Source organism: Pleurodeles waltl, chromosome 7 (assembly GCF_031143425.1).
Source record: "Pleurodeles waltl isolate 20211129_DDA chromosome 7, aPleWal1.hap1.20221129, whole genome shotgun sequence".
In the NCBI taxonomy this organism is placed as follows: Eukaryota; Metazoa; Chordata; class Amphibia; order Caudata; family Salamandridae; genus Pleurodeles; species Pleurodeles waltl.
This window is the reverse complement of record NC_090446.1, coordinates 1,057,574,805-1,057,592,712: the sequence shown is the minus strand read 5'-3', so window position 1 is coordinate 1,057,592,712 and position 17,908 is coordinate 1,057,574,805. Positions and strand designations below refer to the sequence as shown.

Below are 17,908 nucleotides of genomic sequence, written 5' to 3'. Positions count from 1 at the left end.
AATATGTCGATTTAACCCTGTTTAATGGGAGAGTATGTGCCTTTTAGTTCTGGCTAGCAAGGGTAAAGTGCACAGAGTTTTCAAACCAGCAAAAATAGGGTCCAGCTAAAGGTGAAACAGGTGAAAAAAGGTGAAATATCTGTGGTGATCATGCAGAAAAGGTGGATTACCTACATCCTGTTTGACACCTACCCAGCCGGGATTGAGCATAGAAAAGATATTATGCTGGCCCATTACAGAGATGCTGTTGTGTTTTTTTCGTTAAAATCACAGCACTGTTTTAAGCATTATATTTGGTTGCTTTTTCCTGGAATAGACTAAGTGCTCCTCTTGCCCAGTGCCCCACACCCTCCTTGGCATTCCTCTGTGCCCCCTCTGGGACTCCTACAGCACGGTTTAAAAACCAGTGGGTTAGCATAAGGTGAAAGCACAATACTCCTCTGAGTGGAGCCAAAATCATCTCAATGTATATTTTAAAGATTTAGGGCCTGATTTAGATGATGGCAGTAACGGTCCCTCCATCATGTTTGATAGTACTGCCTAAATAGGTGAACTCTTCCATCATGGCTAGGTTATCCCCATTCACTTTGGCGAAAGGGTTCAGAAGTTGAGTGGCATGACTTCTGATTTCTTTGTGTTGCTATGCATAGATGCTGTGCCTAGATGTTGAGGGAGATGTCTTGTCCTGCATATACTGGTGTGTGAGTGAGCAGGCAAGGTCACCCGCATAGTCAAGGGACTACAGTGCAGAGAATAAGCTAAATCTGATGCCTCTGCCTTGGTTCTCTGTTGTGCATCACATCACTCATTCAATGACTAGGTTGAAGAGCAATGCTGACATCATGCATCCCTGATCTCAAAGCTATACTCATTATCTCCCACCTTGCAGGTAAAATTATTCTAGGATCTCTTAATGAGCAGAACTATCTGCTGGGATGGATCCTGTCAAAGGGTTTCTCAAAATCAATGAAGTTGATGTATAGTTGACTCTGCCACGCCGTGCACAGCTCTATGACGTTGCTTAGAGGAAGGAGCTGGTCAACACACCTTCTACCTTTGTGGAACCCAGCCTGTTCTTTTCTTAATGGTTTGTCAGTGGCATCAGAAAAATCAGAAACATTCACCAGGATTTTAATAAGGATTGTCAGATGGGTTATTCCATGGCAGTTGTCATGGTTGGTAATGGTCCCTTCTTTGCAATCTTAATGATGGTGCCTTGCTTCCAGTTATCTGGTGCTTTCTTTCCCTCCCAAATTGATGTAAACAGTGGTTCAAAAATCATGGCTGATGTTTCAGACTCTGTCTTGAACTTTTTTGTATTTAGGTTGCCTAGGCCAGGAATTTTTCAGTTCTTGAGAGATCGGATAGCGGCAACAATTTCTTCTTTCTGTGGTGGGGCATTATTTGTATTTGCTTTGTGGATGTCCACTTTACTTGTATAGCACAAACTTAGCCAAATAAAGGAAACTCTGTACATGGTCGAAGGCCAGCATACAGCCAACAGGCCATAGAAGAGGTAGCTAGTTTGTGGACTGTTAATGCATTCCAATGTATAGTTCTTTGAAGAAATGCATCTTCAACTCTTTCATAAATTGAAGTAGCGTTGGGTCGGTCCTGATGAATAAAGGGATGTTGTTCCAGATTCTAGGTGCGTAGATGGAAAAAAACAGTAGCCTTGTTTTTTTCTTTTTTCCATTTTTTTATTTTCCAGTCTGATGGTGTCCTGGCTGTGGGTGTACAGATAGCCTTCTGCAAGATAAGATGGGATGCTGGTTGTGATAGTTTTATAAATGATGAAGCAGGTTTTGAAGATGGTGCGGGCCTGCAAGGAGAGCCAATGGAGTTCCATCTAGTTGGGATGATGTGATCATATTTCTTCAGGTCCTGGACATGCAGAGTACAATTAAGGGGTGGCAGTATCAAGTCTGGGAGGCCCTGGAGCAGGGTGTTCACCACCATACAAATACACAAGAGTATGACGGCTTGAACAGCAGTTCTGAAATCTCTTTCTGGAAACAATTATTTACCTTTGTTTAGAAGAGAGAGCAAATAGCAGGTTGCCTTTTTTCGGCAATGTGTTCCTTGAGGGTGAGGTCAGTTTCTTGGGTGAAGCCAAGTGACTTGGTAATACGTGAATTTTGGAGGTCAAAGTCATCAAGGTTTCTGTCATTGAGCCAGACTTCTACTATTTCTTGCTTGTTATTCTACAAAAAACAGGAGTTCTGTTGCGATAAGCTGAGCTTCAGGTAGGCTCTGGACATCCAGGTCTGGGTAATCTGCAGGCAGTGTTTTAGGCATTGAATTTCTGAAGCAAAATGATGAAAACTGCAAAAACTGTGCATGAAAAAATTGTGATATTATTGTCATATTTTCAAAAGTAATTATTTTCGATATCTCTCCTGACTTTGATGCTGTGGATCTTTCGTTTTACTGATACAACCAAAATAATTATGTTTTTTTTGTGTGTTTTTTTTAAGTCCTCATCTATGACAGAAGGCGGGAGGTACCATGAATGTGCGAGTAGCACAGCCCAAATCCCTAAGGGATTTAGCCTCTTGAAGCAGGTCTCAATCGACACATGGAAGAAAGAAAAAAATGAGCTAAGCCCACCCTAATTCCCACTTACTCTTAGATGACAGTGGTGGAGTGTGGAGATGTTACTATTGGAAGCATCTCCTTCATGGAATCCAGAATGTGATGATGCGGGAAGCTGATGTCAGGAATGGAATGGTGGGGAGAAGGAGTCTAGGTGGAGATCAGGAAGGCTGTGTCTGATGACTGCTGAAGGTGTTATGACTGCTTATCTACAATAAAGGAAACCTGTGAAAAAGAAGAGGACTTCGGTGGAATACTTTTTACATTGGCGACGAGGGACCTGTGCAGGAGACAGGCTTAGGAACACCTTCACTCCTGGAGTTCATGAACAATTATAACCTTCTGGCCTTTGAGGAAACCTCTAAAAGGTATTTCAAATTATGAAATTATAAGTTACTCAGCTCCCTTGAACTAAAACTTTTGTGCCGGCAACTTAATAGCATACGCGTCAATACACAATAGTTCAAATCCGTTTGGATCATAAACTGAATAACTCTCCGCGCTGCCTCGCGCTGGTTATTTTTAAATAACGCTGTCTTGCCGCGCGCTGGTTATTCTAAAATAACACTGCCTTGCCGCGCGCTGCTTACTTTAAAAGGAACACTGTCTTGCATAGCTCGAGTCAAGCGCAAGCGTGTGTAGCAGAACGCGTGCGAGGCAAGGCAAGACAGTGTTTCTAGACGCGCTGAAAGGAAATAACTATTTCTGACACTCGGAAACTGACACGCGCACATAACGCGCACATATGCCAAACGTGCATAAGGCAACAAGCAAACAGCAAGTAATTATAACTCTTACCGAGACTTCAGCCAACGTCTAATTATAAAGAAGAAGGAAGTGGAAACTTAAAACAGTGAAGAAAGACTGTTTCAAGGAAAATAAAAGAAAAGTGAAGAAAGACTATTTCTTTTCTACCTATCAACTTGATGTGTGAAAAACAGATATTTATGCAATCAATGAGAACACATATTTTACTGGAAAAAGTAACAGATATTTAGAGCACAGAAAAAAAAAAGAAAGAAGATGGGTGATCAAAGCATATCAGCGCCCCCACCATTTCTAGCAACTCCAGGTGATCCACCTATACCCTGGAAACAATGGAAGAAACTCTTTAACACCTACATGTTGGCTATTGGCAGTGATTGATATGCTCCTCCAAGACATCAAGCTATATTATTGCATCACCTTGGCATTGAGGGTATAAGGATATATGAAAATTTACCAGAGGTATCGCTAGGAGTGGGAGATGGCCAGCCTACTAATGTCTTTGACATGTCTGTACAGATGCTAGATATACAATTTACCCCAAAGACGAATCTTGTATTACAACGTCACAAGTTTTTTTCAAGAGTACAGCAAAATGATGAAGACATTGCATCCTATGTGGCAAGTCTAAGGGGCCTGGCATTATCCTGCGAATTTGATCAGTTACTAGATTCCCTAAGACCAGCTTGTGAGGTGTGCGAGTGATAAAAGAATACAGGAAAAATTATTGATGAAGGACCCGAACTTGGAAGAGGCAATACAGATTGCTAAAAGGATGGAGCATGCAGCTATATGGTTGTAAGAAATCGATGTAAATCTTAAGCAAGTTGAACAAGGAATTGTGACGGAAGTTAAAAAGAAAGAAGAATCTCGCTGTGCAATGCAATGGAATAAGTGTGATAAGAATTGTGATGATGTGAGAGTGAATAAAGAGGAGAAACGTAAAATGCAAGAATGGAGAGTTATAAAATGTTATCGATGTGATGCCCCAGGGCATATAGCTTCCAGTAAAACATGTGCTGCCAGGAATGCTATTTGTCGCAATTGTGGGAAAAAGGGGCATTTTGCAAACATTTGCAAATTCAAATCTGGTATAGATAACAAGATGGTTCAAGAGGTAGAAGACATCTGCGAAACTATGGAAGATATAATCTTGACGGTCCATGGAGAATTGGTTTCCCACAACTGTGAGGAAATTTCACTTCAGGGAGTCAAAGAGGAAAGCACTGAAGCACTAGATAAACCACATATCCAAGCAAGTAGACGCAGGAAGCTTGTTCACCCTTATTTTGAAAGAAGTATTTGATTTTGGATGGGCAAATCTTTTGCACAAAAACCTGACAATTACTGATATAAAAGCTGTGGGATACGCAGGAAGGAAAATAGAGATTATAGGAATGTGCTGGATGACTATTTCCTTCAAAGAGAGGATCATTCAGGGGAAAGTGTACATCACAGACTATGGAACAAATCTCCTTGGTTGGCGCCATCAGAGGGACCTGGGAATAATTTTGAACCCTAACGCGAAAGAACCTGTGTCACTTACCGAGGAGATAAGTATTGGTGTTGTAACCAAACCTCTTGAACATGATTTAGTTGCAAAGTATCCAGAAGTTTTCTCCTCTAAATTGGGCCTTTTAAAGGGGTTTGCGCATAAGATCATAGTGAAAAGAAATACTACACCTATAGTACACAAAGTAAGAAATGTTCCAAATTTAATGAGGGAGCCATTGAAACAAGAATTGGAAAAACTATTGAAAGAAGACATCATTGAACCAATCGAATCCTCGGAATGGTTGGCTCCGGTGGTGGTTGCACCAAAGGAAGATGGGAAGATTCGCTTATGCATTCAACTTAGGGACCTCAACAAATGCATATGGGTTGATCGTCAACCCCTTCCAAACATTACGGAGATGTTATCAGTGAAAGCTAAAGGCAATACATTCAGTGTCCTGGATATGTCCTCCGCGTACCACCAAATAAATCTGCATGTTGACTCATGGCATTTAACATCCTTTGTGACTCTGTTAGGGGCTTTTAGATATAAGAGGATGCCTTTTGGGCTTGCCTCTGCGGTGTTCCAAAGGATAATGGAGCGAGTTTTTGGGGACATGAGTCGCGTATTATGTTTCCAGGATGACATATTGATCGTAGGGGAAGATGAATCTGATCATGATCTTCTATTTCACGAAGTAATGCACAGGTTAAAGAGGAATGGCTTAACGATTAAAAGGGAGAAGTGTCAAATTTGCAAGCGAGAGGTAACATATTTGGGACACAGAATAAATGAGCATGGAATTAGACCAAAGAAAAGTATTGTCTCTGCAATTAAGCATGCTCCAGAACCTGATTCGAAAGAGGAACTGAGGTCGTTTCTGGGACTTGCAGAGTATTGTTCCAAATTTGTTAAGAACTTTACTGAGATAGTTGAACCGTTAAGGAAACTTATGAAGAGAGAAGTGGCGTATGAGTGGGATGAAAATTGTAAGCACTCCTTTCAAGAACTGAAGGGCCATATCTCAAAGGTTCCCACTTTAGGAATATTTGATTCATGTGCCAAGACCTTCCTAACTACTGATGCTAGTAGTGTGGGTGTTGGAGCTGTGTTAACTCAGATTAAGGAAGGTGAGGTACGCATCATTGGTTTTGCATCAAGGAGATTACAAGGTGCTGAAGTCTCATACTCTGTAATAGAGAGAGAGGCCTTAGCCTGCTGTTGGGGAATAAACCATTTTAAGTTGTATTTGTGGGGTTTACCCTTTAAATTGAAGACTGACCACAAACCACTAACCTATATTTTTAAGGGAGGACGTGGTCTGGAGGGCGGTATTACCCCGCGCATTTCCAAGTGGTTGTTGTCAGTATTGAATTACAACTTTACTGTGGAATTTGTGAAGGGAAGTAGGGATGTTATGGCGGACTATTTGTCTAGGGCCCCCGTGGATGGATGGGAGTTTCAGGAAGAAGGGTCAAAAGATGTTGTGTGTACTATTTTAGGAGAGATGGCTATAACGGCACAAGAACGGGAACAGGCAGAAATCAGTGACCCCACTATGCAGGTTGTAAAGGAAAGGGTAGTCAATGGTTGGAAGAGTAGTGATGAACGTGATTGTGATTTGGTAAGGTATTTCAGAATTAGAGATCAATTAAGTATAGTTGATGGAAGATTATTAAGAAGGGATCAGCTTGTTCCACCTGTGAGTATACGTTAACACATTATAGAGATTACTCATCAAGGACATCTGGGCAGGGGAATAATGAAAAGAAAGGTAAGACAGACATTCTGGTGGCCTGAGATGGATGTGCAGGTGGAAGAAGCAGTAAAAAATTGTGTGGCGTGTGCCAACAGCGATAAGACCAAGGTGTTAAGACAGGTACCTCTAGCTCCTGTGAAATTTCCTAATGGCCCATGGGAAAAATTGGCCGTAGACTTCATTGGACCTATATCCAGTCTGGGGGTGAGGTACACATATATACTGGTGTTAGTAGATTATCATTCCAAGTGGTTCATTACTAAGGTGGTTGAGCATGTGAAAACCTCAGTAGTGATAGAGTTCTTTGAGGAGGCATTTATGGAAGAGGGAATACCTAAATCTATTGTATCCGATAATGGAGTTCAATTTATATCATCAGAGATGACTGACTATCTACAAAGAGTTGGAATTAGACACAAGAGGGTGGCACTTTTCCATCCACAAGCCAATGGTCTGGTGGAGAGGGTAAACCGGTTGATAATAGAGAACATACAGTTATCCTTGGCGAATCAACTTCCGTGGAAGAAAGAATTGAGTAAGATGATATGGACCTATCGAACGACTCCCCATTCAATAACGGGAATGTCACCTTTTGTATTATTAAAGGGAAGGAAACCTGGTGTGTTGGAGTGTCCGGTGTGGTTGAGGACCAATAAGAAGGTGACAGTTAACAGAGAGTCAATAAGGGCAAAGGTTGAGAAAATGCAGGAAAGGTGTGCCACGCACTATAACAGAAGAATGAATGTGAAATCTAAGCATATACAGAGAGGAGATTGAGTGACAGTAAGGAAGAAATGTATTGTTCTTAAAGGAGAGAGTAAATATTTTCCTCCTCAACTTGTGCTGAATGTAAAAAAAAATGTGGTGGTTTTAGAAAATGGTTCCACATGGAACATGGGAAGTGTTTGCAAACTTAATCGTTGAAATCTACCTGATGCTCTATATTCTTGTACATAGTTGACTATATTGTATTCATTGTCCTTTTAATTTTTAAGTTATAATGAAAGGGGAGAGGTGTGTGGAGATGTTACTATTGGGAAGCATCTCCTTCATGGAATCCAGAATGTGATGATGCGGGAAGCTGATGTCAGGAATAGAATGGTGGGGAGAAGGAATCTAGGTGGAGATCAGGAAGGCTGTGTCTGATGACTGCTGAAGGTGTTATGACTGCTTATCTACAATAAAGGAAACCTGTGAAAAAGAAGAGGACTTCTGTGGAATAATCTTTACATGGAGCTAGCTAGATGACAAAGAAAAAAGGGGTTCCCACAATTTGTCCCGTCTCTCCAAACCATTAACACAATCTAACCTGCCAATCCTTTTTGCAGAATATAACAAGTCTGTATGCATAGGAGGGACTTAGATAGCCAGTTAACACAGATTTCACTATGCACAATTAGTACCAGGTGAAAAAATAAGATGAGACTGCAGTTTCCCTGGCACGCCTCTTGGACCTTCTCCTACTCCTTCCTGTATGCCAAATATAACCAAAGCCAGGCTTACCTTTACATCTCTTCTCATTATGGCTACCCACGTCTTGCCAGAATGTTTGGATATCTGGACAGTGCCACAGTAGATGCATGTCATCTACTTTCTCCAAGGCACACTTCGGAACTCCTAGTTTCACCAGTTTTTTCAGCGACCATTAGGCCCTGTACATAGTAAACAAATTGTTTCTTCTGAGAAGTGTGGACTTCACAGCAGACCAAAGCGTGCACATTGATACTTGCCCAAGGTGCAGGATGTCGGATGAGGGTAGGTCCATCTTCCAAACAGCTTCCGACAGTGAGAGGGGGCCATCCTCCGCCGGAAATAAAGTCAAGCACCATTTAGATACCTCATTCTTTAGTTCCCGTGTACTTTGTATATCCTCTTCCCATTTCATTCTGAGCCCCACCTCAGGTTTCCCATGGAGCCAACTCACTATTTGGAGGTATTTGAATCTGGATAGCCTGCTATTTGTGTACCTAGCTAAGGAGTTGTATGTGAGCAGAGAATCTCCTCGACCAGTTGTCCCCATCTTATTATACCTGTGTGTATTAATCAAGTTGCCAAGGCATCTTTAAAGCATCGCAGGGTCCCCGCGAATTCCATATTAGGGCCATCTCACTGCAATATGGGATTCCTAGAATTCTTCTCACTTGGAACCATACTCTTCAGGCTCCATTTAACAATCGAAGTCTAACCTTTTTGTAGTACTTCGGATGGCCGAATTTGAAGAGAAAGTAATTACCTTCATCCTGTAAGTCTTCTGTTAATGCATGCAGCTGAGGCGATGCCTGCTGGTACCCCTTAGATAGCAGTAACCTGGTGATTTTCAGTTGGAAAGCCCAACAGTATAGCTGAAAGTCTGGAAGAGCAATGTCCAAGTCTATTTTCCTTTTACATAGTTACTTCCAGGGAATTCTTGTGCTTTCGTTTGCCCAGATAACACTAGAAATTTCCCCCTGTAGTTTTTGAAACCACTCAGCCCTAAAGTGTAAAGGTAAGGCATTAAACATGAAAGTAAACTTAGGCAGGATCATCATTTTAATTAAGTTTGTTCTCCCTAGAATAGAGAGTGGGAAATATGCCCATGAATGGAGGAGTCTCTTAATTTCTGACATGATTTTATTGAAATTTACCTGTGCCATGTTTCCCAAATCTTTCACCATTCGAACTCCCAACTATCGGATTTCCTCCTTTTCTAAAGGGTTGTCCACAGGGCTATTCCAGGGAATCAATTCCAACTTATCAGCATTGATTAAATAGCCTAAAACTTTCCCAAAGTCATTTAATATTTAAGATGTCTTAGATTGCTGGAAAAGAGCTTGGGAAATCTTGTGTATAGATCATCCGCATACAGACCCTCTTTTTTGATCCAGTCATGATACTGAAAAGGCAGAATCCCCTGGTCTTGCCTGATCCTTCTATCGAGTGGTTCAATATATAGGTTAAACAATAAGGGAGACAGTGGGCACCCTTGCCGTGTACCTCTTCCAATTCAAAATTGTTGTGTAAGGTTACCATTCACTAGGATCTTCTCTGAAGGGGATTTATAGATCGTGTTTATTATTTAAGAAAATTGTCTCCTAAATCATTCTGCTTGATCACTGCCTGGAAGAAGGGCCAGCTCCCTTCATCAAATGCCTTAGCTGCATCAATGGTCATAATGGACAGAGGAGAGTATCTCTTGCTACATCTATTGCAGAAACCAACTCATAAGACCTTTCTGGTTACCATGAACCAGCCTTCCCGTTACTTTACCTAACCTTTTGGCCAATAATTGTGCAAGAATGTTATAATCGTTACTAAGCAAGGATACGGGTCTGTATGACTTGCAGCTCTTAGGATCTTTATTCAGCTTTAAAATTAAGGTTATAATGACTTCATTCCATGAGGCTGGGACAGAAGAGGCTACTGTGAACAGCACATTCATTAGGTTCATCAGGACTGGGGTAAGCTTCTCTTTTAACACCTTATGTTACTCACTAGGTATGCCGTCCGGGCCTGGTGCCTTCCCCTTCTTTAACCCCCCCATGGTCTGGTCTACTTCTGCTATATTGATCTGTTGGTTGAGGTATTGTTGCATATCTTGATCTAATGTGGGAAGGGCATCCTTGTTTAACCATGTATCTATTTCCTCTTCATTAGATTAAACAGTGTCAGTGTAGAGGCCACAGAAAAGTTATCAAAGGCCCTCTCAGTGTCAGAATCTTCACACTCATTGGTCTCTTTAATCACTATTTCTTTGATCACATTCCTGGCATTCTCACTCCTGACCTTCCAAGCTAATAACCTCCCACACCTCTCGATATTTGTAGTGTGCCTGCGTACTAGCTTCCCATTTTTCATGCACAACTACCTCTAAAAATTCATCAAAGGATTCCTTGGTCTCTTTAATCTGTTTTTGTAGACCTACTTGTCCGAGGGGTTCATTACAGCTGTTGAGCATCCCATATAGTTCTCCAATCTTCAACTCCAACTTCTTCATTGTATTATTGTTCTCCTTCCTTCTATATGCTGCATAGCTGATCAGTCTCCCACAAATAAAGATTTTGTATGTATCCCATATTACGTGGATTGGGGCAGAACCCTTGTATAGCTCAAAAATATTCTGCAGCCTCACTTCAAGGAATTGATGATCTGTTGCTCTCCTAAGTGTGATCTCTCGAGGGTCCATTTAGTGGGAGTAAAAGCCAGCCAGCGAGGAGGAGTTCAACTTGCACAGCTGAGTGGTCTGAGAGGTGCACTGGCTGGTGTGAAACCCTCTTAAGCTTATTCCCCAGCCTAACAGCCGTCAAGAAAAAATTGATTCTAGAGGCGTGTCCATATTTCTTATTGTAGTAAGTATACCCTTAGCCTGAACGGCTCACCTTTGTCAGGGATCTATTAAACCCATATTCTCCATTATGTGATGCAAGCACGCTCTCATTCTTAGTAAATTGGATATCCCCTCCTATTATTAAAAGGTTCTGACACGCAGCTAGTTGGTTGTAGAGCTCCCTGAGAGGAGCTGGATCATCCGTATTTGGACCATAGTAGGTTACAAAAGAGTAAACTATGCCATGTATTTTAATATTAGCAATAAACCACCTTCCCCTGAGATCTGCAATGAAATTCTCCAGGTGGCCTTGGACAGATTTCTATAATATAATCGGCACCCCCTCATGTTGCATCAGTACAGGCAAGTTGGTTGATCCATCTTTGCCCCTTGAACATTTTTCCCCCTTCCTCCTGCGTAAGTGTGTTTCCTGTAACAATATGACATTGTTATCTGAAAGCTTCAGGAATTCTAAGATGGTCCTCTTTCAATTGACTATTCTGAGGCCATTTATATTCCAGTTTAAGATTTTTAGGCTGTGTAAAACCCCTGGGCCCTTCATCGTGTTCCTAGAACCGCTCTCAAGTTCTTGAAGTGGTCATAACCATAGTAGAGGACTATTATTTTTTTTATTTTCTCCCTCATACTCCCCACCATGTGAATGCCTATCCTAAACATCATACTCAGTGCCCTTCTACCACCCCCAATTTCACCCCCACCCACCACTCCCTGGGGAACCCTCCCCTTAAACAAACTAGGTATACATCATACCTTGAGCTCCGCCTCTCCGGAAGAATTAGAGTTTCATCTTGATCTGATTTATCAGCCTCTCAACCTCGGAAGGATCCCTAATGTTATGCATTTTATCGTTCCACATTACCCTTAGACTAGCAGGAAACTTCAATTGTGGTGTGGCTCCTAACAATTTTAGCTCATGAATATATTTCCCCAATTCCCATTTCCGATTTTGGGTTGCCTTAGAGATGTCATACCAAATACTAAAGGACCATCCCCCTCTCATAAAACTTTTTGCTTTTAGAGCCTCTGTAAGGATCTGCTCTTTTAGAGAATAGGAGCTAAAATTAACCAATATTTTCCTGGGTCTATCTATGATGGTATTTCTCCTAAAAGGGTCCGGATGTACTTTCTGTATCTCGTGGTCAAGGTTTGTATGGGCAACTGAGGGAATGTGTTCCTTACTCAGGTTTATAACAAACTTGTTTATATTCTCTCCTTCCACTCCTTCAGGAATATTAAGGAATCTTAAATTGTTCCACCTAGAGTTATTTCCCTGGACTCCAATTTTTCACAGAGTTCTTTTTTGCCAAGTTTCAATGCCTGTATTTCTTTACTGTTGCTCTCTCTACCTCTGCATGTAATGCTCCTAAGGAAGCTTCCATAGCGCTAAACCTCTCAGTCAGATCTGGTATTTTAGTGTCCAAACTATCACATGCTCCCCAAAGTTTGGTCTGGTTAGACTCAGATAATGCAAACTTAGGCTCATATTTATACTTTTTTTGCACCACATTTGCGTCATTTTTTGATGCAAAAGCAGCGCAAACTTACAAAAAAGAATTATATTTTGTAAGTTTGTGTCGCTTTTCTGTAAAACAAATGGCATAAATGTGGCACAAAAAAAGTATAAATATGGGCCTTAATTCTAATCTACTCCATCAGGGTGCGTGGTAGGGTTTCTGTGCCCTCCTGGTTTGTAATGCGCTGCATTCTGCCTTCTTCGTGCAATAGTGTAGATGTGACTACTACTACTCCTTTTTCCCCGGTAGACCCCTGGGAAAACCCTTGGAACTGGTCTGTGGGTTTGGACCCTGTGTCTGTGGGGTTGGACCCTGTGTCATCCAATAAGCCAGGCAAGTATGGACGACCCGGAACCACGTTGATGGGGAAAGTTAAAGTGGCCAGTATGTTAGGCTGTTTTGAGTTCTCTTGGGTGCTTTGAACCTTGAAAAGGATCTGAGAGAGGGCCTGATTCTTACCATCCCACTAGCTATGCTTACTGTGCCTCTGTCTCTCCCCCTACATTTTGCATGGACAGACTAACCCCCCCCCCCCGTTCTGGCTCTGTGGCCCACCAAGTTCCTCCTCCCTATGTTGAGATAGCATAGAGCTCCCCTTGCTGCCCCTTGTGGTACACTTGTTTCTGGCCTCTGGTCCTGTTCGGAGTGAGTCTGGAGGACTTGTGGACCACAGCCGGTCTGCTCCTTTACTGTACACCTACCTGATGTTAACAGAGGATTTTACTGATCCTTGGCATCTGTTCTGGGACCTTGGCCCAGATACGCCGCATTTGAGGGTCATAGAGCTTGTAAGTGCCTGTCCTGCACTGCCCAAGTTGATAGAACTGTAGGAGAGAGGAAGAGTTTTGACAGCCAGCTTGTGCTGACACTGCCTATGATGCCCCGGAAGCTTATCTGGTCCGAGGCACGCAGTCCCAAGTGAAGCCGTAGGGTTGCACGCTACCACAGGAGCCAAATCGTCCCCACACCCAAGAGACCATGTTGTGTGGAGGAAGCAAGATCGAAAGGAGACGTTGGGCCGCCCATCCACTTCCTGTTGCATCGCTCCCACGAAGCCACGTCAGGAAAGCCCAAGGTGAGAGGGAGCAAGGTGCGATCAGTTGCTCACCATAACTCTAGCGAGGCAGAGAGCTTCCAGCCTGAGTGTTAGTGGCCACCATGTTTCCCCAGTCGATGACCGCCATGTCCCACCCCCTAAAACAATTATGGGTTTTTATTCAAATCAGGTCCTCTGCATGGAGTGTTTTGGCGGTTTGGTAGTGTGTACTGTATTCATCAAAGTTCAGCATTTGTAGTTCAAAATCTACCAAAATGCTTGACTCTTTGGGGATAACAATGTATCACTTTTTTGGAAAGTGACTGGGAAAATTCCTGCTTTCACAGAGCCCCACTACTACTTTGCAGTACCTACTTGTCTACTGTCCATGTTAAGGGTGCATTTGAGCACAAGACAAGCTCACTAGTTGTGTAGAGGCAAAAAGCAAGGAGAGGTTTTAAAAATTCCGAGCAGGTAGTTCTCTGATGTGTGTCGCATTACTCGGCCAACATTCATAGATCATACCTACTAGTCACCTCGGTTTTGTTCTTCACCTTAAGAATGTCTAGCAATAGTAAAGGAAAAAGTGTTAGGTTTAGTTATAATTTGTTTGTGTTCATTTAAATTGATCTCTGATGCTCAGTGCTAATATGCGTATCCTTGAAAGACTATTAAACCATCATCTATAGGGGACTTTTAGCAGCACCTCAACCTATTGTCTCATTCGTCTTTGGGATTCAGTGGTGTGCTTGATGATTGCAGTTTCTTGGAATTTGTTTCCTAAGTTCTTATATGGTTGTGCTACAGCAGTGGTTCCCAACCTGTGGTCCCGGGACCACTGGGGGTCCGTGAAGCCTCCTCAGGGGGTCCGCGACTACTCAGAAAATTAAATAATATTAACAGATTAGGTCCTCACCTTTCAGTAATGACTCAGTGGGGGAGGTCTCCATATTCCAATAATGATTCAGTGGGGGTCCCCTGGTTCCAGTAATGATAAAGTGGGGGTCCAGAGAAGTCAAAAGGTTGGGAACCACTGTGCTACAGTATTCTTTTAGTTTCAAGCAGTGATAGCTCCATACATATTAACACTTTTTTAAAATATTTTGTTTTCACACTTACGGGAGGCAGATGCAATCCAGGAGTGTCAGGTTGGTTATAATGTTTATTGTTTCATCTACTGGACTGTGATTTGGTTGCCAGTATTTGTTTATTGTACATCAGACAACAAAAATATGTGAACGTACTTAGCATTCTCTAGAACATTTCTACAGCATTTACATGAAGGTGATTTTTTGAGAACTGGTAATATTTTGGAGAAAAATATCATGTCAATTAGGTTATGCTGGTATCTATATTTTGCCAAGATTAGTGAAGTGATAAAAACACCGATTGCATGCACTCATTTTTCCTCTAAAACAGTAGTATCCTTGCATTTTGATTTGTTGGTGATAGTGTCTGTCAGTAGGTAGTAGGGCACAGAATTTTATGTTCAAGTATAATGTCTGTATTTTTTCTTTTTAGAATAATCCGATTATTGGTATGTAAGAAAATAGCGATTCTCTAATAGTGATTTCTTAAAATTTGCAATCGCTATTAGGTAATTGCTATTAGGGAATGAGACTCCATTCATCCCTATGGGCCTGAAGGGCCATAGGTGTGATTGGTTTTGCATTTCCTAATTTGTGAATTCCTTTTAGGAATTTGCAAATTAAGAAATGCAAATCTAACGGAGCTGGGGGCCTAAAGCCCCCTTTGATGCACCAACCCCAGAGAAAATGTGCACATGTAAAGCACACACATGCCCGAGGGGGCAAGTGCCACTACATGGCACTTTAAAAAATTCATTTTCAGTGCATTTTTTAAAATTGCACATGGTTACCACCAACTTGGACTTGGTGGTAATTGCATTTCCTAAATACCCAGTTCACATTTAGGAAATGCATGATACACGTGCATAGGTAATCGAAACTAGGTATTCCCTATTTGCGATTTCCTATTTAGGGAATTACAAATTGTGATTCCCTATTCGGAGTCGTAATTTTAGGGAATGGCTGAAAATTGTGATTCCCTACAATTGCACTGTGATGCCTTTCATACTTCGTGAAAGGCGATTATGCATTTACAAACGGTGGAATCTTGAGATTCGCACCATTTGCAAATGCAAAATGCCTTCATACATCCAGCCCTAAATCACTGTATGATAAGAATGATATAATCTCACTTGCAATCAATAGGTGTTTTAACAAGAACATTTGCGCATAATTCATCTAAAAGCATGTTTCTCACATAATGAAGCTGCTGGAAGAATTCTTTCTATCAATACCTGAAAACATTTACTTCTGTCTCCTCCAGCCATGTTGTGCAAACTCCTGTTTACCAAAACAGAAAAAAAATTATTTTGAGGAAATGGAGATCAATTTTTATATCTAACATCTTTATTAATGTGTCATTTTTCTCATCAATATCATAATTTTTACTGATATTGTTTAGATAGATTCATTTAGAAGGCTTAAGTTCTTTATTCTCTATATTATTCTTTTGGTATTGTTGCACATGAACCACATACATTTCTATGAGGAAAACCTTGCTGCTTGAGACAAGTCCCCAATGGTGAGCTAGAGATTCCTCACTGAAACTGGTGTACACATTTGGAGTTGGATTGGGCATAGTGATAGTTCACATCAAGACTGTGACCTCTCGCCCTCCCTGCTCAAAAATCCAATTTTGTACAACAGACATTTGTGGGGAGCCAGCTTGGAGTGTTGTTGGTGTTGAAGATGTGCTCCTTGAGACAGAGTAGCTATCTACTTAAAGATCGCTAACCACACAGTGTTATCTAACCTTCTTTGCACATGTTAAGAAGTATAGTATTAAAACATATATTTACATTTTGGTTTTCATTTGTTTCATATCATCAAGGAAATAAAAACAAGAGTGAAGATGGGGACTCTTCAGGTTATAAAGCTCCACAACTGAAGGATGATACAGAAGTCATAAGGACTTTTGCTGGTATGTTAATTTATTTGCTAAATATGTCTACTGAACATGATGTCATTATTCAGCAGAAGAAATGTGTAATCTGCTTCATGAATTGTATGTATGATTTGTTATCTTTGGACAGTAGTCTATTTCTAAAACCCTAATTCTGAATTTTGGAGGCATTGGAGTCATCTGCAGTGCAGCTAAGGACAGCATCCTGAGATGAAGAAAAACATATTTGCTTTGCAGATTTATCTAAACCAATTGATGTATTGAATTCCTGCTGGACGTGTTCGTCTTAATTTTTGACAATTTCATAGATTATGATTTTTGTAGCACGCACATTTTAAAAAGAATACTAAAAAGGTAATATTTAACTAAAATATGTCTCTGTGGTTCCATCTCTGGTATCTATCTATGACCTTAATGTCATACAACAAAACCTATTGTAGCCAAAATATTAACTTATAACATGTTGTGAATGTAAGTTTACGTTTAATATTTTTAACTTCACATCAGTCTACCTTGAAGATGTACGTATATTCAAGGTACATATTTGGGAATTTATTAATAGAAAATCTATGCTTACCTATAGATATTTACCTGCACAATATTTTAGTTTTCGAGGTTCTGAATATGATATATTTGCAGTACTTTATTAAGAACTCGATATTCTGGTACTATACCACCCCCACCAGAGTGCAATGTCCACAGATCTGAATAATTTGTTAGATTGGTCCACACTACAGAATCCAGTTGTTGAAAGCCCCTTCACCTTTAAAAACAAATCAGCCGATCCTTTGATTATCATATTTGATTAGTTACAAGGGAGAGTTCATGGAAGCAATTTAGCCTACAGTGTGTGTTTTAGAGGTACAGATATGCATGTCTCACAACCACATGAATGCATAATAAACTGGTGTACAAAACATAATATTCTTAAACTAGGATCGCCCTATCCAATGCCTGCAGATAGGTTCAGATTAGAGAATACACTCTAGTACAAAATACATGGTATCTTAAGAAATGTGTTTCTTTGCTGAGGCTGGTGTCTTTAAACAAGCTAACCTTAGAGCAGGGCTCACGTTATTAGACACCATTATCTAACAGGATGTTTAGAATGACCAATATTTCTTATATCTAGATTTGTCTTAAAGATATAAAAAAGCGGACTGAACTTTACTGTTCAGTGAATCTATTAGCCCAGACTACAGGTCTTATTTCATGTTTGGCGAAGCAGAAAATCTACAAAAAAGTAGCAGATATCCTGTCTGCCATATTTATGGTGCCATTAACATAAGTGCACTCCTGATACGGTGGACACATCCAACGCTTTTTGGCAAATTTCGTCATCCACGAAGGCCTCATGTGTTTTAGGAAGACAGAGTATGTATCAGTGAAATCCATAAAACTGTTTACAAAATAGGTGTGTACGTGCAAT

General features: G+C 41.0%; 1 protein-coding gene across 8 annotated transcripts in view; it reads left to right on the top strand.

The window, feature by feature from the left end:
- The window catches only part of LOC138245916 (uncharacterized), a 191,189-nt gene that overhangs the window by 119,715 nt on the left and 53,566 nt on the right, over positions 1–17,908 (top strand). For 7 of the 8 annotated variants that reach the window (XM_069199962.1, XM_069199968.1, XM_069199967.1 and 4 more), the window contains one exon: positions 16,408–16,497. The exons of the other annotated variant lie outside the window; for it this stretch is intronic. In XM_069199962.1, coding sequence (XP_069056063.1) covers positions 16,408–16,497 — 90 coding nt within the window. The remainder of the gene's footprint in view (positions 1–16,407; positions 16,498–17,908) is intronic. 8 annotated transcript variants of the gene reach the window in all.